Below are 22,309 nucleotides of genomic sequence, written 5' to 3'. Positions count from 1 at the left end.
TTACAGCATTTAGCTTATGGTAGTCCACGCAAAAGCGTATTTCCCCATCTGGTTTGGGTACCAGAACCACTGGAGATGCCCATGCACTGGTAGATGAGCGGATTATACCCATCTGTAGCATGTTTTGGATCTCCTGTTCTATAGCAGTTTGGGCATGAGGAGACACCCGGTAGGGTGGGGTTCTAATTGGGTGAGCATTACCTGTGTCAATGGAGTGGTATGCCCGTTCAGTCCGTCCTGGGGTGGCTGAGAACAATGGGGCGAAGCTAGTGCACAGCTTCTTGATCTGTTGCCACTACAGACGTTCCAAGGTTGTGGAGAGGTTCACCTCTTCCACGCCACCGTCACTTTTTCCTTTGTAGTAGACACCTTCAGGCCACTCAGCGTCATCTTCTCCCTGGGCTGTAAACTGACAAACCTTTAAGTCTTCGGAATAAAAGGGCTTGAGAGAATTAACATGGTACAGTTTAGGCTGTAGGGTGGAGGTAGGGAATGCTATGAGATATTTAACAGCTCCCAGGCGCTCTTGGACCGTGAAGGGCCCTTCCCATGACTCTTCCATCTTATGGGCCTGTTGTGCCTTTAAGACCATAAGCTGGTCTCCTACTTTGAAGGAACACCGTCTGGTATGTTTATCATACCAGGTCTTTTGCTCTTCCTGAGCATCCTTTAGGTTTTCTTTAGCAAAGGCTAAAGAGTGTTGGAGGGTGCTTTGTAGGTTGCTTACAAAGTCTAGAATGTTAGTTCTTGGAGAAGGAATAAACCCCTCCCATTGCTACTTCACCAACTGTAATGGCCCCTTAACCTCGTGGCCATACACAAGTTCAAATGGTGAAAACCCTAAATTGGGATGTGGTACAGCCCTGTAGGCAAAAAGCAACTGCTGCAACACTAGGTCCCAATCATTGGAGTGTTCATTTATGAATTTACGTATTATGGCCCCGAAAGTTCCATTAAACCTCTCCACCAGGCCATTGGTTTGATGGTGGTAAGGGGTGGCAACCAAGTGATTCACCCCATGAGCTTCCCACAGATTTTTCATGGTCCCTGCCAGGAAATTAGTTCCCGAATCTGTAAGGATGTCGGAGGGCCAACCTACCCTGGCAAAAATGTATGTTAAGGCCTGGCACACAGTTTTAGCCCTGGTGTTGTTTAGAGCTACTGCTTCCGGCCATCGGATAGCAAAGTCCACAAAAGTCAGTAAGTACTGCTTTCCTCTGGGGGTCTTTTTTTTGGGAAAGGACCCAGAATATTCACAGCTACTCACTGAAATGGGACCTCAATTATGGGGAGTGGCTGGAGAGGGGCTTTGACCTGGTCTTGGGGCTTTCCCACTCTTTGGCACACCTCACAAGACCGGACATAATTAGCAATGTCCTTGCCCATCCCCACCCAGTGGAAGGACTTCCTCAACCTGTCTTTGGTTCTGTTCACCCCAGAATGGCCACTGGGATGATCATGGGCTAAGCTTAAGAGCTTTCCCCAGTACTTAGTTGGAACTACCAACTGTTTCTGAGGATGCCAGTCTTCCTGGTGTCCACCAGAAAGAGTCTCCTTGTATAAAAGTCCTTATTCTACAACAAACCGGGATCGGTTAGAAGAGCTGAGAGGTGTGGGGTGCTTTGTGCCGCCTCTCAAGCTTTCTGAAGGCTGTCATCTGCTTCCTGCTCAGTCTGGAACTGTTCCCTTGAGGCTGGAGACACCAGTTCCTCCTTAGACTGTGGACTTTGGCTTGGTCCCTCTGGAAGCGATGTAGGTGATGGGGTTGTTTTTGTTGATGGTGAACCACTTTCCGCTGGTGCACTATGCGATATTTCAGGCTCTGGCTGAGCCTCTTGTGTAGGGCTGTCTGCTGCTTCTGCCAGTTCAGGCCCACTGGTGCCCTCTGGCTTTGGGGTTGTAGATGGGTTTGCAAGCACTGGCGTCAGTGCTGGCACCGGTTCTGGTGCTGGTTGCTTTTCCAGTTCCGGTTCTGGGACTGGATGCATTGTGGCTGTTGCCGTCGTTGGCAGGGGATCCGGGTCCACCACCTCTGTCTGGGTCTCTGGTGACACAGACGGGGCCCTTGTGGACGGCTCAGGAACAGGGATGGGTCTGGAAGCTTGCCTGGCTTGGCTGCGTGTAACCATTCCCACCCTCTTGGCCCACTTCACCTGGTTGGCCAAGTCATCCCCCAGCAGCATGAGGATGGGATAATTGTCATAGACTGCAAAAGTCCACATTCCTGACCAGCCCTTATACTGGACAGGCAGTTCAGCTGTAGGCAAGTTTACAGATTTTGACATGAATGGGTAAATTGTAACTTGGGCCTCTGGGTTGATGAATTTGGGGTCCACTAAGGATTGGTGGATAGCTGACACTTGTGCCCCCATGTCTCTTCATGTGATAACCTTCTTTCCGCCCACTTTCAAGGTTTCCCTTTGCTCCGAGGGTATTTGAGAGGCATGTGGGCCTGGGGATCTTTGGTGTCATGGTGGTGTAATGAACTGCACTCGGTTGGGGTTCTTGGGGCAGTTGGCCTTTATATGTCCCAGTTCATTACATTTAAAGCACCGCCCAGCTGACTGGTCACTGGGCCAAGGTGGGTTGCTGGAGACTGGTGAGGTGGGACAATAGAGTGCCTGGGACTTTCCTTGGGTTGTAGGTGGGGTCTTGGGTTGCCCCTGGTGATAGGGTTTATTTTCGGTTTGCCCCCTGTGATATTCGCTCCCCTTGCTAGTAGCTTTTTTCTTTTCTGCCACTTCCATCCATCTGGATCCAATCTCCCCGCCTCGGTTACAGTTTTGGGCTTCTCATCTAGGATGTACCTTTCTATTTCCTCAGGAACACCCTCTAAGAACTATTCCATTTGCATTAGGAGGGACAGCTCTTCCAGAGATTTAACATTTGCTCCTGATATCCAGGCATTCCAATTCTTTCCAATGTGGTAGGCATGTTGGGTAAATGACACATCTGGTTTCCACCTTAGGGCCCTGAACCGCCGACAGGCATGCTCAGGTGGAGATGTTGTACCCATGGCAGGTCCTTTCAAAGTTTTCTAAGAAGGCCTCAGTGTCATCACCTGTCTTGTAGGTGGGCATTTTCTGGGATGGGAAACAGTACCTGGAGAAGGGTTGTTAGGGTTGGCTGGTACATCCAGTTTAACCTTTGCTAATTCCAGGGCCTCCTAGAAATCCCAACGCTGCTCACCATGTCAAGGTTTTTCCCCACTTTGAACTTTAGAGTTCAAGAAGTGGGGACCTACATGATCACTTTTAAGCTTAATTACTAGCTTAAATTTGGTACACTGCCACCAGCCAGAAGTCTGTGTCTGGCACACTTCTGTTTCCCCAAAACCTTCCCTGGGGAACCCAAGAGCCAAACCCCTTGTGTCTTTAAAACAAGGAGAAATTAACCATCCCCCACTTTTTCCCCCCAGACTCTCCCCTCCTGGGGTTGCCTTGAGAGGCTACACAGATCCAAACTCCTTGGATCTTAAAACAAAGAGGAATTAACCGTCCCCCCTCCTTGCCCCCCACCTATCCCTGGTGAGTTTAGACTCAATCCCTTGGATTCTAAAACAAGGAAAAATCAATCAGGTTCTTAAAAAGAAAGCTTTTAATTAAAGAAAGAAAAGGTAAAAATTATCTCTGTAAAATCAGGATGGAAAATGCTTTACAGGGTACTCAGATTCATATAGACTAGAGGGACCTCCCTCCCCCTAGCCTGAGATACAAAGTTACAGCAAACAGACGTAAAAATCCTTCCAGCAAAAAGACACATTTACAAGTTAAGAAAACAAACATAAGACTAATCCGCTTTGCCTGGCTATTACTTACTATTTTGAAACATGAAAGACTGATTCAGAAAGATTGGGAAGCCTAGGTGTACATCTTGTCCCTCTCAGTCCCGAGAGCGAATATATATATATATATAAATGAAACAATGAATTTACGCTACTCTGGCTCTTTTGGGGAATGTTGATTGCTAATTTGGCTCCTGAGGTCAGAGTATCACTACATTACATGAAAGTTAGCTCAGGTGTGTCTACACGTATTGCAATCATATCTCCAAGGAAGGAAAGTATCATGGGTCAGAGGTGTTTTGGTCACATGACTGGTTACTACATGATGTGTGTTTGGATGGGAGGAAGAAGTTCTGTGCCTTGCTCAATTCTTATTTTCTATCTCCTATGTTCTTGTGCAATAAACGTATGTGGAGGATTCCCCACCGCTTGGCTGGAGGTGGGTTTTCTTTGGTATGGAGTTTGTCTAGAACTGAAATCTAAATAAATATTGAAAGTATAAAGGCCTGATCCTCCACTTTGTTACACCAGTTCTACACCTCGTAATTCTGCATAGCATGAAACCAATGTCCCGGAGTGAGGAATCCCAGCCTAAGGCTGCGAATTTCCAAAGGACAGTAAGAGAGTCCCACTGAAAACCACCTAGCTCCTTTGTAATCCCACCCTCAGTCCCTATATACAGTATAATGCCCAAATAGTCTGGGGGGGAACAATTTTTATTCAGATAATAGGGAATTTGGATAGTCAAGAGGACAGAAGCTAGTCAGTAGTAGAGTGGCCTCCCCTCTGGCCGGGGGCTTATCTTTCTCCTTGCAGTGGCCAGCGGTCTGTGCTCTGCCCTGCTTCCTTGCTCCCAGGACAGGGGGGCTACAGAGGACTCCATGCCTGCCATAGGATCCATTTAGCAGCAGGATGGTCTCCTCTTTAGTCACAGACTTGCCTTCTTCCTCCTCCTCAGAGTCCTGGCTGGGGATCTCTGCTTTATTATCCGAACCTCTGTATTATCCAAATCCCTTCCTTGTCCCCCAGCATGAGATACTTGTGAGACAAGGAAGGCATTTGGATAATGTGGAGGTTCGGATGATAGGGTTTTGGATAAATGGGGATAATACTATAGCCTGTTTGAAAAACTGCCACACAAAACAGACCCATAATCTCCATAAATGCAATCGGTTATTTCTTCAGTGACATTCACTCTCCAGTCTTTAACTAACACCACAGTGAAATAGTGAAACTGCTCCATCAATGTTTTAATTACATCTGTTGGAAAACACTCCATTATTCTTAATTCTGTGAAACTGCTCGTAAAAGAAAATTACACTAGTGCCACATGGGTGACTAATGCCGCCAATTAGAACAAATCGGCAGAGCCAGCTCTACAGTGCAGCCTGCATTTAAGTTAGGTTAACTCGGCTAAAGGAGACATGGCTACATCAGCTTGAGCTTTTCTTTTTCATCTGAGCCGTGGCTGGATCTGCCTTCTAATCGTTTATCATTGAAATCAACTGCCAGGTGTTTGGGGGGTTTCTTCCATTGACTTTTATTTTTTTTTAAGTGATGAAGAAAGCGAGGCTAAAAGTAAAGAAGAATAAACAAATGAATTAAGAAAATGTTTTTCTTAGATAAACACAAGCATGAAATATGTTGCACAGATTCTTGTTTCATCTTGTCCTCAACCACAAAGGATAAGAGTGTATTTAATTTTCCGTGGTCATTTAGATCTCAACTTGTTTATCTTAAAATCATAAAAGAACAAACAAAGGCCCATCTTACCAAAGGCTTACGCCTGGCTTCATTTTACACACTGACTTGCGGGGGTTGCTTCTATGCCCGCTGAAGTCCATAGCAAAGCTCCCATTGGCCTCCGCAGTGTGAAATTGGCTCCACTGTGTGTAAAGTTAGATATGCGTAAATCTTTGCAGGATTGGGGTCTAAATCTGCAAAGATACTATTAAGAAGCTGAGGCACAACAATTTGAACTACCTAAAAATTGTCTTGAGCTAGTCTCTTACTCAGCAGAGCACATAGGCACATGCTTAACTTCAAGTATAGAGAAAAGTGCTTAGCTGGATAGGGATGGATTTAAGCACATCCTTAAATACTTTCCCTGAATTGGGGCCATGGCAAGGAATATTCTTCAGATTCTAAATGTGTCATTTTTTAGGATTTTTTTAATCTACTCTTTTCTTGTTGTTTAATGGAAATAGAACCCGCAGAAGCAACTTGAAGACGGTAGCAAACTGTTTTGCAGGAACATTATGAGCCACCCATATTACGTCTGACTATACTTACATAGAAATGAAACACGGCTGTACACTGCAGAATTGAGCTTCAGGTCAAGATTTTGACTACTCCAAAGTCTGGGGATATTTGGATCCATGGTTTTGGTTCTGGCTTACCTCCATCTTTCAGAGGGACAATGTTATTTTTTCTCCAAGTGCGGAAGATCAGTGTTTGCAAACAAAAAAGATTGAAATAAACAAAGAAATGAGGACGAGAACTCCCCTTCCAAGTTTATAAGAGTTATGAACATTAAACAGTAAATTAAATAAAAATGGTAATACTGTGTCTTTGTAAGTGACAATGAAGTTGTTGCACAAATGACTAGGAAATTCCAGCCTAAAAGTGGAAAATCTATCCTTAACGCTGCCCATTGTGCGTCTTCATTGCCACACGTAGGGTACAGGTAACATTACAGAGTGATCCCAGACAGCTGGCGTAACAAGGCACAGCAGCAGCATTGCCAATTCTTATGATATTTAGTGTGTTTCTTAAAGCTGTGTCTCCTGAGGCTTGGGCTGATGTGAGATATCTCAGCTTCCATTTGTCATTAAAAAGTTTCTAGCTTTCGTGGTAGTGGAGAAAAGTTTGCAAATGTGGCCTGAAGGCATCCTATAGGCTCAAAAACCAGAAGACAAAAAAAAACAGAACCCTCAGTGTATTTTTTATTATTATTATTATTGTTTATTATTATTATTATTATTATTTCAGGATTTTTAATTCAGTCTCCTGATTTTGGACCATCTGATTCATGTTCTGGTGTTTTGAATTTTAGGGATTGGCAATACTGCAGAAGGACTCTGAGACAGATTTTCCAAAGAGCTCAGCACCCATTTATGCACAGCCCCTCCCAAAAAGGAGAGGGGAGGATGTCAGATTTTCCAATGGGCCCAGCATTTCCACTGTTATCAATAGATGAAGGAAGTGGGGAATTCTCCACTGGTCTCAGTTGGAACTGCTGGGTGCTGGGCAGTTTTCTGAATCTGAGCCCTTTATGTAGGTGTCTGAGTGGGGACTGAACTCTTTTTGAAAGTTCATATTATCTGGTCTCATTTTTTATTTCCATTGCCTTGTGATGCATAAAATGGCACAAAAACTATAATTCCTGACTGTGAGCAGTAGATTCCTCTTTGGGAGTCTTCTCCTGTTCATTCTCTTCCAGCAGTTTGCTCCCAGTTTGTTGTATATGTTCCCAGCACTGTTGTAATTCTACACAAGTTTCATCAGGTAAACTGGTGTTTTTCTCTGCTCCACCATCAGGGCTTGTTTATCTCTGATCAGTTTCTGTTTCAGTTTTCTGGGAATCCACTAAAGTTCAGGAGTCAGGAAACAATGGTGTACTTTCCATTCTGTAATTCATTGAGTTCTCCTTTTCTTCTCATTCACTTTTGTAGACAATTTTAAGTAACAAGCACTACATGCTTTCATGGAAGTCCAGTCCCTAGAACTCATCCTCCTTGTATAGAAAGCCTCCACCCAGCTCCACCAGGAATTCCTTGGCAGCCCACACTTCTAATTGATATTACTTGACTGGTGATAATGTTGAGGAAAGCGTTCAACAGCTCCCAGTTTAGCTTTTTCCACAGACATTGTGGCAGACTGCCAGGGAAGCCATGTTAGAGATGGGCAGAGGAAGGGACAATGGGCAATGTCCTGGAATGCAAAGTTCAGAGCCAAGTGCCTTGCCTTGGAGTTTGCCATTAAAATCTGCTCATGACTACTTCCCTTAATAGCAGTTTGCTAGTAGTTTAGAGGTGAGCCGTGTTCCACTGTGGAGCTAAGGACCCCGATGATATTGTTCTAAGAGAGTTCAGTGCCCTGAGGCGCTACTTTCAAAGCACTCTCCCAGCCTAGCTTCCTCAGCAGGCAAGTTTAAAGCTAGTTATATTCTATCAGTTGGATCAAATGGGACAATTCTTTGGCAAAGGAACTTACTACGCCCTGTACACCATGAGATATCTATACAATGCTGCTCAGAGCCTAAGGGACCAAGCCTGTACCTTTGTAATGTGAATCCCAAGGACATCTTACAACCAAGCCTAATGTCATCTCCAGGCAGCTCTATGGAATAGCACAGCACCCCCTTCTGGATGGGAACAGTGCCAGCTGATGAGTGACTGCTATTGTTAGTGTTTCACCTGCCTTGCGACTGCCCCTTGGTCTGCAGCTGGGCACCATTCCCCAAACTTCTGCGGTGAATGTGTGACCCAATGCCCAGTTTCAGTACAGCATTCAAATGTGTGCTTAAAATTACGCATCTGCTTAATTGCTTTGCTGAATTGGGACCTAAGATGCAGACTGTCAATAAATGCTAGTTATTGCCAAGTTTAAATCTCCAATTTAGCTTTTGGGAACAACATCCTGAGAGCAGATGCACCATCCAGGGGTAGTTGCTGAGAAAATAGGGGTTGGACTGAGCCATGGAAAATGGGGGAGGAACAGTGGTGCAGAAGTAAATGGAGGAAGAGGCAAAAAAGTTAAATCCAATAATATTTGAAAAAAGTAAATAGAAACATGTTCTTGCTGTTCTTCCCTCCTTTCATTGCAAATGCAGGAACACAGGGGATGTTAAGAGCTGGGATCTACATGAGCAGGGGCTGTTAGGAAGAGTGAGACAGCTGCCATGTAGGGATTGGATGAATACTGCTCCAAACCTAGTAACCATATAGATAACAGCTTCCTGAAGCATTTTGTAGCCATATGCATTGAAACATCTCCCAAACCATCAGTGTTGCGTACTAAAAAATGGTGGCTGGTACCTGGCACCAGCTGTTGAGTATGGTCCTCCCTCACCTGGCACCGGCGGTTGGGAACGTCGGCCCTCTACAGGCACCACCCATTGGGTACCCAGACCCCTTACAGGCGCTGGTCGTTGCATACCCGGACACCTTCCAGATTCCAGGTGCCAGTCATTGGGTACCTGGGCCCCTTCCAGGCACTGGCCATTGAGTACCTGGGCCCCTTCCAGGTGCCAGCCATTTGGTACAAGGTCCCCTTCCAGGTGCCAACCATTGGGTACATAGGCCTCTTATGGGTGTTGGCCATTGGGTACCTGGGCCCCTTCCAGGCACTGGCCATTGGGTATGTGGGCCCAGTCCAGATGCCAACTGCTGGGGATACTGTGGTCCAATGCACAGCTCCTTTCCCCTAGTCAGGATCCTTCCCAACACTGGCATGTCCCACACCCCTAGTGCTTGCCCTGCCTACTGGCCTTGTCCCCTCACTCCATACTGGCTTTCACTGTATTGTCTTCATACCCACTCTGTGTCAGGCACCACTAGCCACTCTTTGGCACCTCTCAGTTCCAAAGAGAGATGCATTGCCCCATCCCTGGGGAGGGGGGAACCCACAAAGGCTTTTATGAAAGGCTTGCTGTTTGTTTGGAATTTGTTCCCTTGGATTCAGCATTGACCATGTGCACCAAACAGCAGAATGTCTTGTGTCATGTTTGTTTGTGGCAGAGGAGTGAGGTACAGAGGTCTTTGGGCCAAGAGCTGTGTGGTTCTATGTGTCAGCACAAAGGTGACTCTGACTGGGGCCTCTATAAATATGAATTAATTCTAATAATTGGAGGGGAAAGGGAATTAGTAGCATACATTAAACCCTGACTAATTGTGTTTTAATAGAAATAATTTCTCTTGAATTTCCCCCGGCAGAGTGGGAGGACATACCGTAGTTAAAGCACGGGACTAAGAGGTGGGAAATCTGGGGTCAGTTCCTGACTCTGCCCCAGACTTTTCTGTGTGACCTTAAGCAAGTCAGTTAATTGCTGTGGGCCTGAAATCCCTGTCTGTAAAATGGGGATAAAGATATCACTTTTCTGCCACTTGTTGTCTCACCTCTGTTTAGATTGGAAGCTCACTGAGCCAGGGACTGTCTCTCACTGTGTGTTTGTGCAGCTTCTAGCACAGTGGGGCCCCGATCTTGGCTAGGGCCTAGGTGCTATTGTAATGCAAATACATGAATTACTAAGAACAAATTCAAATTATTCCATGCCCAGGTAAAACATTCCCTGGATACAGAAACTTTCAACATTCATTAGCTGTATTTGTATAAAAACAAATGGGCAACTGCTGACATGTTGTCCTACCAGGTTATATTTATAGGACCCTCTTGCTTTGCAGCTTTATTTTTACTATGAACTTTATTCATGTTGTGACTTCGCTTTGTGAAAATTAAAAGAAGAACTATGGGCATGGATGTCTGTCGCCCAGGTTCGTGCTATCCCCAGGCTACAGGAAGCCATGTGTCTTTCTCCTCCACTCCATATCATGTTTTCAGCATGTGCTTTGAAAAGATAATGACATTGTCATGCCCTTAAAGTCAGCATAAGAATCTGCCTCACAGCTCAATAGTAGAAGCAAAGTGAAAGATTCTACTGTCTGATAAAGATCATCTGCTGTTTCCTGTGCTAAGGACGAAAAGTTGAGCAAATATAAAGGTCATCTGTGTTTATATTAGCAATACAACAGTTACACTCTGTTTCGTAACAAAGTTGGGTCATTATTTATCCACTTGTCCTTTATATCATTGCTTTGAACTGTCTGGATTTGCTTATCGTGATATTTCTAAAATCTGTAAACAGCCAAAGAGAAGAATTTGTTTCTCTAAATAGAGTGTTAGGTCATTTTATTATCAGAGCCTTAGAAAGCTGCCCATCTGTTGTTCTTTCACATCTGGAATAGCATATGCAACCTCCTCCTAACTGTTAATTATTTCAAGGAAATTACTACAGTAACCGTGCCATGTATACACTGTATCATTGCTTCTCTTCATCTTGCCTTTCTCACCGTTAGCAATGAATCACAGACAACTTTCCTAAAACAAACCAAGATACCAACCATCTTCGACACACCTCACTACAATAATTTTTCTTTTATATTATTAAAGCAAATGTAATGTTTTCATTTTCACTTGCTAGCTCCTCTGTTTAAAACTACTTATGCATGTTCCTTGGCCCCTATGTTGATAATTAGGTTACCTGTGAGTAGCGTTGAACATTATTACCTTGATAGATTATACAGTCAGCTTTCAATTTAGTGTCATACAACAGAGCCATTTAACTTTAGGTGTGGAAACGAGTAATTAAATAGATCTAGAGTACATTGAGCTCTTCACATCTCATTGAAAGCATATTTGAGGGAAGACCCTGGGAAGCTCCGAAGTAAAATAGTTCAGTCCTCAGGAAAACAGGAAGCCATTCTGATTATAAGCTCTTTGGGGTAGACTTTTAGTTATATGTGTGTACAGCACCTAGAGCAATGAGGCCCGGATTCCTGACTGGGCCTGCCAGCCGCTACTGCAGTACAAATAAAAATAATCCTAGAAGCTAAAGATATTTGAAGATTGAATGATCCCCGTTCAAGTATATAGAGTGGCATGATTTGCCTTCAAACACGTGTATCATTTCAACACACAGCATACTGCTTGCATGAGCACGTTTCTTCGCTGCCACGGATCTTTCGTCCAGACATGGCCTTTGTACGCAGGAATCATCCTCATCAGTTCTAGAATGATGGTGTGGAGAAATACACTGCGGGTGGACTTGCTTGTGAATTTCCAGCAGTTGGGGGAATCGCTTCCTTTTAACCACTTTAGGGGTGTGCACCGAGGATTTGCACAATGCTGTGTGAAATGAGGTACCGCAGGAAAACACACACCTAGAGTATAGCAGGTGCTGCCACTAGACCTAAGATGTATCACCTAGCAATCCAGCACACAAGCACCCATGCGTGCCATGGCATCCTGATCTCATTCGATGAGCATCACACTTCTGACGAAAACACATCACTGAAGAAAAAGGCTTTGCAGCAGCAGTAGGGTTTTTACATGCCCCTGCCTTCTCCCCAGGATGGCCCAGAGGTGGTATGCACAGCTGCTATCATGGGCTAGTGTGACGACCTTGGGGAGGCGGTAGGGGGCGCTGTGAAAGCCCTGCAGCCTCTCACACTTGGTAAGTTTGGTTTTTTTTGTTTTTTCTTTTTTCCGGTTTTTGGTGGTTGGGGCTGGTGGTATGCACCTGTTGTTGTTAAATGCAGTCTCTAAGGGAGTAGTTCAGTATCACATAACGCACACTGCACATTGCTCTGCATGCTGCAGCAGGACAGAGGTTCTCAGATTTTTTCATAGCATGGACCACATGCTCAGGACACCTCCCCTTCCCATTCGCAAGTGCACAGATCTGCTGCCCGCCCCATCCATGACCACACAGCCATCTCATCTACGCTCTGTGATCACGTAATGTCCCTGTGACATCTATGGCAATTGTTTTGGGGGAAGAGTAAGACCAAGGAAGTACCAAGTGTGTTTTAGCTATCTATCTATTTGGCAGCTGGAAATAAGGAGAATGGCCAGCCAGGCCACCTCCATCAAGTGCTCCATGGGCCAGAAGCAATCCACAGAGTAGGGCTGGATGGCTGTTAAAGGGATAGTCAAAAAGGCAACAGAATAACTCTACCCAGTAGGGTTAGGACATATAGGATAACACTGCTTTCATGACCAGGGAGGTGGGAGTGTAAGAAAGTGAATATTCTCAGCTCAGTATGAAAGCTTTGCCATACCTATATGTTATGATATGTGTCAACAGTGCCTTGGGTATGTTCATCCCGTCAGCACTCCTCTCTTCCTTGTTTCACAGACCAATGGGATCCAAACAGGAATATGAACAAGAAGAAGCAGCAGGAGACAGCACTCAGCAATCCAACAGACCAAGCCAGAACCTCAAGCCTCTCAGAAGGACAAGGGGAAAAAGCCTGAAATACAAAGGTAGGTGCCTGCGGATTGACTCCGCAGCATATGGAGTCTTCCTGGAAATGGAGGTGCCAGCTGCCCCTTCTCGCAAAGGCACAAGGGATAGCTGGAGGGAAGGGAGCAAAGGCAAGGGATATGAGCTACACTAAGAATGTTGGCCAGATCCTCCCTTGCTATAAACTGGTGTTGTTCCATTTAAAATAATCTTCTATTGAAATCAACAGAGCCGTGCCACTGTTTGCTAGCTGAGGAGCTGAGATTGTGGTTTTGCTTTTGGGAAACCATTGATTAGATACTGTAGATTCTTTATTATTATTTAATATTCCTATTGTGGTAACAACCAGAGTCTCCAATCATGGCCAGGGTCCCACTGTGGTGGGTGCTGCTAAAACCTAATGCCTACCCCAAATTGCTGACAATCTAAGGGCCGACGGTGAGGAGAAAACAACCAGTCTCCATATGTTTTTGGCTTGGCTGAGGCTTCCTATACAGCTGTTCATGCACAATGTCATGAGTTAATATGTCATGTGGTTTTTAGTGGGCAGCAGGGTTGTTATATACATTTCCTAGTGAACAGATATATCATATCCACAGCCTTGTTTAACCTCCAGCAGTTCGGAATCTAGTGCTCTTCAATGGCCACACCGGTCAGTAAAAAGACAATGCAACTGTATTGCAATTATATTTAAATATATATTTTATCATTTGTTTGCACATTTGTCTAGTGTTTTTTTTTCCGTCTGAATGGTTGCAGCGTGCATGCAGCTGTATGTGTGTGGATGTACATGGATGCCTGTGTATGTACCAGGATGAGTTGTGTGTGTAGGATGAGTTTAAGTGTTGTTCTGCGTTAGTAAATATGCATAGGCCCTCATTAGTAACGGATGTATATCTGACACACAGTAGGGATGGTTCAACTTATTCGTCTTTCTTTCTTTCTTTCTTTCCTCTCGCATTATGGTTTGTGCATATCTCATCCAAAGGATTTGTTACATGTTGAGAGAGCCCCCTTTGCTATTTATGTTACTTGTCTGAAAGCTGTATGTGCTGTTATCGTTCCGTGTAGGTGAGCCAAAGAGTGCGTTAAGTAATTTAATAATTAAATTCTGTGCTACAAACCACACCGCAGATCTCAGGGGAGACTCTGGTCTCTAGTAATTGTGGGGCTGACAGCTGCTTCTGTACCAATCAGTAGATGCATCTGTCTCTCTTTCCACAAAACCAACAGGTTTATGCTGTAAACTTCCTCCGCAGGAGGCATGGTTGAGGGCAAGAGTAGCTGCTGTTGAAACACTGACCCTGTATTCCACCAGAACACATCTGTCTAAACCCTTGCCTCGGCCAATACAGATTTCCAAGTCAGCATCGGTGTAACTTGCAAGAACAATGACACTATTAAGGAAGCATTTACCCCTGTGGATCTTTCAAAGAGTAGATGTTAGCCCTAAGTATAAAATAACAATAACAATAATAATGTAAATTATGGCTAGGCTGGGTATATAAATAAGGCCTCAAGACAAGCAAAGAGATTGTAAAATGACCTGAAGAGCTCTGTCTAAGCTCTGTGTAAACTCAAAAGCTTGTCTCTTTCACCAACAAAGGTTGGTCCAATAAAAGATATTGCCTCACCCACCTAGTCTCTCTAGTATCCTGGGACCAACGCAGCTACAACACTGTAGAAATGACGTAAGAGAATGAAAGTCACCAGTTTTCCATCAAAATTCCAATTTAGAATGCTCCAAACATGACCTCAAGGGACAGGAAGATGTGTCTGACACACAAGGAAATTAACACTCCACTACATGCCATAGGAGGCAGACATTTTGGAAAGAGGTGATAAAGGCCAGAAAGGGCGGCAGAAAGATTGTGGAACTCCTTCTGTATGTGGGGCTGGAAAAAAAAGATACATTCAAAAACAAAAACCCATGGAAAATACTAGTAGCTGGGCTAATTGCAGACAGTTCAGTAACACAGGGAAATGGAAAGACACTTCCCTTGTTTAATGTGCACTTCTGTGATCTGGCTTCTATTCAGGACCTGAGGAAAAATGTGTCCTGATTCCTGCTTCTTTGTTACATGCACTCTTCACAGTCACCATCTGCAAACCTAATTAAGAATAATTAGCAATTAAATAAACCCAAGGAAACAAGCACTATAGTTATTACACTGTTAAGTGTCAGAGGGGTAGCCGTGATAGTCTGTATCCACAAACACGAGTCATCCAGGGTTTTTTACCCACAAAAGCTTATGCCCAAATAAATTTGTTAGTCTTTAAGGTGCCACTGGACTCATCATTGTTTTTGTACACTGTTAAGTCGGCCTCAGAAATACTGTGTTTTCATAAGCATTCCTTTGGTAGCTAGTGGATTCACTGATGCACTTCATTTTGGTTCCATATAGTGACACCCTGAGAAATGGCACCATTTATGCTCCCCTTCTGTTTGTACCAATGGAAGTTCAAAATTCAAATGATAAGAATTTAGGGGGAGACTTTCAAATGCAGAATGAATAGTTGAGGTACCTAATTCCCATTGATTTCCAGTGGGAGTTTGGGACCTAATTGCCATTTGTGCCTTTGAAAATTTCCCCTTTACTGCTTATAACATTTGGGCAAATTATCTAAGGCCTGATCTAAACCCCATTGAAGTCAAAGGGAGTCTTGCTATTGACTTCAATTGACATAGGTTCAGGCCCATAATGAACAGCTTTTTCATCTGTACTAGGATCTATCAGATATTTGCAGATGTCTTAGCTAAACTTCTACTGTTTGTGTGGTAGCAGCCTGGCCCTGACTTGCCCATGTTTGTCACACCAATCCACGTGCCTCCTGAAACCTGACCCTCGTTCTCCAATTACAGCCACAATGTCCTGAAATATTATCATGTATGGTAGCTTTTAGAAGGAGTAGTTCTTTAATACAGTCAAGTACCAGTAGCTGATCTATGGTTCTGATTTGGTTCAAGATGATTTTAGAGCTGAAACTGCTTGCATCTATGAAGACTGTGGCCCTTCAGAGAAGGCTGTGTTGTTGCTGTTGTCTGCCCATTGGAGTGGAATGTAGGGCCATAATGTTTGGCCCTTAATAAACCATCTTCATGGAGTGACATGTAGAGCTGACCTCCTGGCTAGTAAGAATTAGGCCTTACTAGACCTATGGGAGGAAGCTTCTGGACGTCTAGTGGCAATGAGATTTGTTGAGGTGCTTGGGTTGGATCCCTTTCCCCTCGGTATAATAATGAAGTTGCTGGCAGAGCGTTCTCCATAAGGGCCCCTGTGGTCTCTTCCCTTTGGATGGCACTCCCATCCTGGTCTGAAATATCCAGAAACTGCTGGTCACATGGGCCAGCTGCAAGGGCTATCTTCTTAGCAGGGTTGCTGAAGAAGCAGAGATTGTTTGAAGGGGGAAGGCAAGGAGCGAGAATGTTTAGGGGGGAAATAGAGACTATGATTTCCTTTTGCACTGCCTGGTTACTTAGTAAGTACTTAGGGGAGGGATAGCTCAGTGGTTTGAGCATTAGCCTGCTAAAGCCAGAGTTATGAGCTCAATCATTGAGGGGGCCATTTAGGAACCTTGGGTAAAAATCTGTCTGGGGATTAGTTCCCCTTCAAGCAGGGTGTTGGATTAGATGACCTCCTGAGGTTCCTTCCAACCCTGATATTCTATCCTCTGTGCTTCTGCATGGTTTGGAATTTATTATATTCTTACATGGTTATCAGATGTCACTGGGGTGCTCAGGCATGTGCCCCTTCTCATTGTTATTTCATAAATCTCAAGAATAAATAAATAATTGCACCCCACCAGGATGTAGTAATATTCTAGCCTGGCTCTTCCCAGGCATCCAACTATATCTGTTGCTAAATGATGGAAAATTACAGTTATGGCACGGAAGAGGTTTTTTTACCTGTCTTCACAGACAAGGTCAGCTCCCAGACTACTGCACTGGGCAGCACAGAATGGGGAGAAGGTGACCAGCCCTCTGTGGAGAAAGAAGTGGTTCTGGACTATATAGAAAAACTGGACTAGCACAAGTCCATGGGGCCGGATGCACTGCATCCGAAGGTGCTAAAGGAGTTGGCAGATGTGATTGCAGAGCCATTGGCCATTTTCTTTGAGAACTCATGGTGATCGGGGGAGGTCCCAGATGACTGGAAAAAGGCTAATGTAGTGCCCATCTTTAAAAAAGGGAAGAAGGAGGATCTGGGGAACTACAGGCCAGTCAGCCTCACCTCAGTCCTTGGAAAAATCATGGAGCAGGTCCTCAGGGAATCAATTCTGAAGCACTTAGAGGAGAGGAAAGTGATCAGGAACAGTCAGCATGGATTCACCAAGGGCAAGTCATGCTTGACTAACCTAGATGCCTTCTATGAGGAGATAACTGGGTTTGTGGATGAGGGGAAAGCAGTGGATGTGTTATTCCTTGATTTTAGCAAAGCTTTTGATACAGTCTCCCACAGTATTCTTGCCAGCAAGTTAAAGAAGTATGGGCTGGATGAATGGACTATAAGGTGGATAGAAAGCTGGCTAGATCATCGGGCTCAATGGGTAGTGATCAATAGCTCCATGTCTAATTGTCAGCTGGTATCAAGTGAAGTTTCCCAAGGGTCGGTCCTGGGGCTGGTTTTGTTCAGTATCTTCATTAATGATCTGGAGGAAGGCATGGACTGCACCCTCAGCAAGTTTGCAGATGGCACTAAAATGGGAGGAGTGGTAGATACGCTGGAAGGTAGGGATAGGATGCAGAGGGACCTAGACAAATTAGAAGATTAGTCCAAAAAGAAATCTGATGAGGTTCAACAAGGACAAGTGCAGAGTCCTGCACTTAGGAGGTAAGAATCCCATGTACTGCTACAGACTAGGGACCAAGTGACTAGGAAGCAGTTCTGCAGAAAAGGACCTAAGGGTTACAATGGACGAGAAGCTGGATATGAGTCGACAGTGTGCCCTTGTTGCCAAGAAGGCTAACGGCATTTGGGGCTGTTGTAGAAGGTTCGGCTGGAGCTTGTCCCTCTCTGGGCCAGCGGGGAATCACACCGCCTCGCTACGTCCATCTGGTTACGTCAGGGAACTAGTCTGGCTGCGGGATCTCAGGCCACAGCAACAGTAGAGGCAAAACAAATGGGTACTCCCGGCCAGTTGGTGGGCAGTAGCGAGTCCTTGGACAGGAGCTGAGCAAATCATTAAACAATAAGCCCAGGCCCTCTGTCAGGGTGGAGCAGTGCAGCGTCTGTGGCTCAGGCTCTTAGGCAGGGGCTGAGCAAACAGCTAAGCAACAATTCCAGGCCCTGGGTCAGGGGGCATAGGCTCCACTGGCTCCACTCACTTTGTCAGCTGGAGGGGCTCGTCCCTCCCCAGGGTGGTGGGGAACCACATTGCCTTGCTACAGCTGTATAAGTAGGGGCATTGCCAGCAGATCGATGGACGTGATCATTCCCCTCTATTCGGCATCAGTGAGGCCTCATCTGGAGTACTGTGTCCAGTTTTGGGCCTCACACTACAAGAAGGATGTAGAAAAATTGGAAAGCATCCAGTGGAGGGCAACAAAAATGATTAGGGGACTGGAGCATATGACTTATGAGGAGAGGCTGAGGAACTGGGATTATTTAGTCTGCAGAAGAGAAGAACGAGGGTGGATTTGATAGCAGCCTTCAGCTACCTGAAGGGGGGTTCCAAAGAGGATGGAGCTAGACCAGAGGTGGGCAAACTACGGCCTGTAGGCCACATCTGGCCTGCAGGACCCTCCTGTCCAGCCCCTGAGCTCCTTCCCCATGAGGCTGCCCCCGGCCCCTCCCCTGCTTTTCCCGCTCCTGCGCAGCCTCAGCTTGCCCTGACGCCGGCGCAATGCTCTGGTTGGCAGAGCTGCGAGCTCCTGGGGCCACTGGTACTCCAGGCAGTGCAGAAAGGGGACAGGGAGTGGGAGGGTTGGATAGAGGGCAGGGGAGTTCAGGAGGAGGGCAGGGGTCTGGGGTGTGAGTGTGGGTCAGGGTGGCCAGAGGGTGGGGAATAAGGAGTTGAATGGGGTCAGGAGTCCTGGGGGGGCTGTCAGGAATGAGAGGAGGGGTTGGATGGGGTGGCAAGGGACAGTCAGGGGCAGGGGTTCCTGGGGCAGTCAGGGGACAGGGAGAAGGGGTGGTTGGATGGGGGCAGGGGTTCCTGGGGCAGTCAGGGGACAGGGAGAAGGGGTGGTTGGATGGGGCAGAGGTCATGGGGGTCTGTCAGGAAGGAGAGGGGGATTGGATGGGGCAGCGGGGGGCAGGGGTGGGGGCTTCAGGGGCGGTCAGGGGACGGGGGGGTGGATGGGACCTTCCATACAATTTCAAAAACCCGATACGACCCTCAGGCCAAAAAGTTTGCCCACCCGTGATCTAGACTTTTCTCAGTGGTAGCAGATGACAGAACAAGGAGTACTAGTCTCAAGTTGCAGTGGAGGAGGTATAGGTTGGATATTAGGGAAAACTTTTTCTCTAGGAGGGTGGTGAAGCACTGGAGTGGGTTACCTAGGGAAGTGGTGGAATCTCCTTCCTTAGAGGTTTTTAAGGTCAAGTTTGACAAAGCCCTGGTTGGGATGATTTAGTGGGGTTGGTCCTGCTTTGAGCAGGGGGTTGGACTAGATGACCTCCTGAGGTCCCTTCCAACCCTGATATTCTTTGATTCTATGTTTCTGTGAGGCAGCATAGACAGCAGGGCTCCTGCCCAGGCTAATATTCATTGGTAAAGAAGAGATTGGAAGTGAGTTCTGGCAAATCTCTTTTCCTGCATAAACGCCCAGTCCATGGGATTATGTAGCCTGTACTTATCAGCTCCTGGTTTGCTGTTACCACAGATGATTTGCTCTCCTCAGGCACCTCCTGGTGCAATATGTCATTACACATAATAGAGCTTCACTTGTGGGTCCTGGGAGCACTCTATGACCTCCTCATCACATTGATTGCTAGGAGCACCAGTTGTGTTCATCACTGAGTAGAAGATGCCTCCCAGCACGCCAGCTAGAGGTTGCTCTTCTAGTTGTATCCTGGAGGATCTAGTCCTCACATACTGTTTTCTTCTTCCACTGATGATGGCCTTTCTGAGGTCAGCTATCAGTCAGAGGGTGGAGAGAAGCTATGCAGAGACTAAACCCTTCAGGATAGATCTGCAACATTATGGCCTCCATCTGTTTTTTAAACCAACATACAAAATGCTAGAGTTTAGTACACAGGAGGGTTGTATTGGTGCAAGGTTGTATTGGTGTAGAAAACCAGATCCATTATGTCTCTTCCTCTGTGTAAACCAAGAATTAATCATGGCAGAAGAGGTAAATGTGTGGGGGTTTCCTGTGTAAACTGCTCTGCTGAACTGGTAAACATGTCTAGTATTGTCACAAATAGTCAACACAAGTGTAACAAATGCAAGTTTCGTTTTAGCCCTGTGTGTTTACCATTACGACTTTAAACTGTTTATAGGAAGGGGCGCACTATAAAGGTCCCTGAGGAGGTGGGCAAAACCACAAAGACAGTCAGGGCTTACTGCAATGAAGTGTTTGGCTTTATATCCAAAGAACACATGGTCACTTTGCAGCAGCTATTGGTCATGTAAAACATTGTTGTTGATACTTGACAGTGACACCAACGTAAAACATTCATAACAACTCCAGAAATTAGGTGTATTAAAAACTGGTAGGATCCAGCTGGATTCTTTCTTATCTGTGTGCTGTCAAACAGGTCTAACAGAAGCTTGATTTGTCCATCGGAAATACTGAAGTAATGACCAATACGAAAGATGTATCTTAATGTTTCTAATCAACATAATCAGCTGTAGTTTTTTACATCCTTTTTCTTAAAGCCCCAGCTTCTGGAGGCATGTCATTAGGTGAGAATCTCAGCTTTCATTTATAAAACAAGGAATCATGTAGTCTCAGTGGTTGCATAGGAACGCCTGAACTCACGAATGAGAGGAAGGATGGGCCAGTTGTCACGGTGCTAGCTAGGCTTGGGAGACTGGGGGTCAAGTCCTTGCTCTGCCATAGAGTTCCTGTGCAATCTTGGGCAGATCACACAGCCTTTCTGGGCCACAGTTCCCCACTGGTAAACTGAGGGTGGCAGCACTTCCCTGCCTCCCAGGGGTGTTGTGAGGGTGCATACGTTAAAGATTGCAAGGTGCTTAGATACTACAGTGATGAAGGCCAGATAAGTACCAGAACCTGAATGGTTACAGCATGAGAAGAGGGGTAAAAAGGCCCCAAGAGATGCTGTTTTTAAAAATCTCCTGATTTGGGAGGTGAGGGGAGATGAAGTGGGCTGACTCATGACTTTGAATGCTAGGGGTTAGCAATACAGTAGCAACATTTATTAGTAAGAAACAAAGTCATCCCAGCTAGCACAGATGGGAAAGCAAGTAGAAGAGAGGAGAAGGGCTGGACTTTTCAAAAGTGCTCTGCGTTAGCCTGATTGCTCCCATTGAAGCCAACAGTAAAACTATGAACCTCAGTGAGGGCTTTAGAAAAACCCAACCTCTGCTTCGTAAAGGGATACTCTTAGTCCCAATACTAAAAATTGTCTCCCTCCCACATTTTGGTCAGTAACTGTGTCCATCATCTGGTAGGGGACTGGGGACCGCCGTTGGGAAAAGGCATTATCCAAGCTAGTCAAATGCAGTTGCTTGCTGGAGAAATCACACTATTTAACACCCTGGGAGTAGCTTTGCAGAGACACTGAGTGTGGTACTGTAGTTCCTATCAGCTCTCGGTGCGGTGCTTTTCCTGCAGTCCTGGAGCTAGTATAGATTGTGAGATGTGTACAATGGACTAATCAGGCAAAGCCTCATGTTTCTCCGTTATTGGAGGCCCACTCTAAGGAGATGTTGAACCAGATTCAGGCTGATGTAAATCCATGACCCCGGTGGAGCTATGCCAGCTGAGGATCTGTCCTCACTGAGCTTTCTCACGAGGGGGAAGTGGAGAGGAAGCCCTCCTAGGGGACAGAGAGATGTTGGATAAATGTGTTGGAAGGCAGTAGGTCCAGGTACACAGTGAGTAGTCATCAGTGGGAAGAGTTGGGTCTGGAAGGCTGAGAGGTAAGGAGTGGGATGGAGAGAAGAGAATTAGAAGACTGATCCAAACCCCGTTGCAGCCAAGGAGAATCTTTCCATTGACTTCAGTAGGCTTTGGACCAGGCCCAGGGTATAGAAGGAGCAGAGAGGATGAAGGGAGATGACAAGGCTGGAAAACAAGATACAGGGAGATATCAGAAATAAGGGTTATAGTAGGTGCAGGGGACCTGCGGGGACGGAGGGGTCTCAGACTTCTTCCCAGGAAGAATTGTTTGTTGTGACTGAAACATCTATGGTGCTGCTTGCCATGTGCCTTTTTAATTAGGCAGACATCTGGTGCCATTGCACTGCACTGTGGCTTTGTCGTGTTGATCATTGACAGATGCTATTCCTCATGATGTCTGCTGTCAACCTATTAGCAATTATCTGGCATTTGATGTTTCAACTTTAATACAAGGACATAAAATCAT

The 22,309-nt window shown here is 45.7% G+C and overlaps 1 protein-coding gene and 1 long non-coding RNA gene across 7 annotated transcripts in view; one reads left to right on the top strand and one right to left on the bottom strand.

The window, feature by feature from the left end:
• The window catches only part of LOC127046830 (uncharacterized), a 727,940-nt gene that overhangs the window by 374,547 nt on the left and 331,084 nt on the right, over positions 1 to 22,309 (bottom strand). The window lies entirely within an intron of this gene.
• NRG1 (neuregulin 1) overlaps positions 1 to 22,309 on the top strand; it is an 834,377-nt gene that overhangs the window by 500,540 nt on the left and 311,528 nt on the right. The window contains exon 2 of one of the 6 annotated variants that reach the window (XM_050944359.1): positions 12,702 to 12,829. The exons of the other annotated variants lie outside the window; for them this stretch is intronic. Coding sequence (XP_050800316.1) covers positions 12,706 to 12,829 — 124 coding nt within the window. The 5' untranslated portion in view covers positions 12,702 to 12,705. The remainder of the gene's footprint in view (positions 1 to 12,701; positions 12,830 to 22,309) is intronic. 6 annotated transcript variants of the gene reach the window in all.

This window comes from Gopherus flavomarginatus, chromosome 3 (genome assembly GCF_025201925.1).
Source record: "Gopherus flavomarginatus isolate rGopFla2 chromosome 3, rGopFla2.mat.asm, whole genome shotgun sequence".
NCBI classification, from domain to species: domain Eukaryota; kingdom Metazoa; phylum Chordata; order Testudines; family Testudinidae; genus Gopherus; species Gopherus flavomarginatus.
Note: the sequence above shows the minus strand (reverse complement) of the source record. Positions and strands in the feature narration are given on the sequence as shown.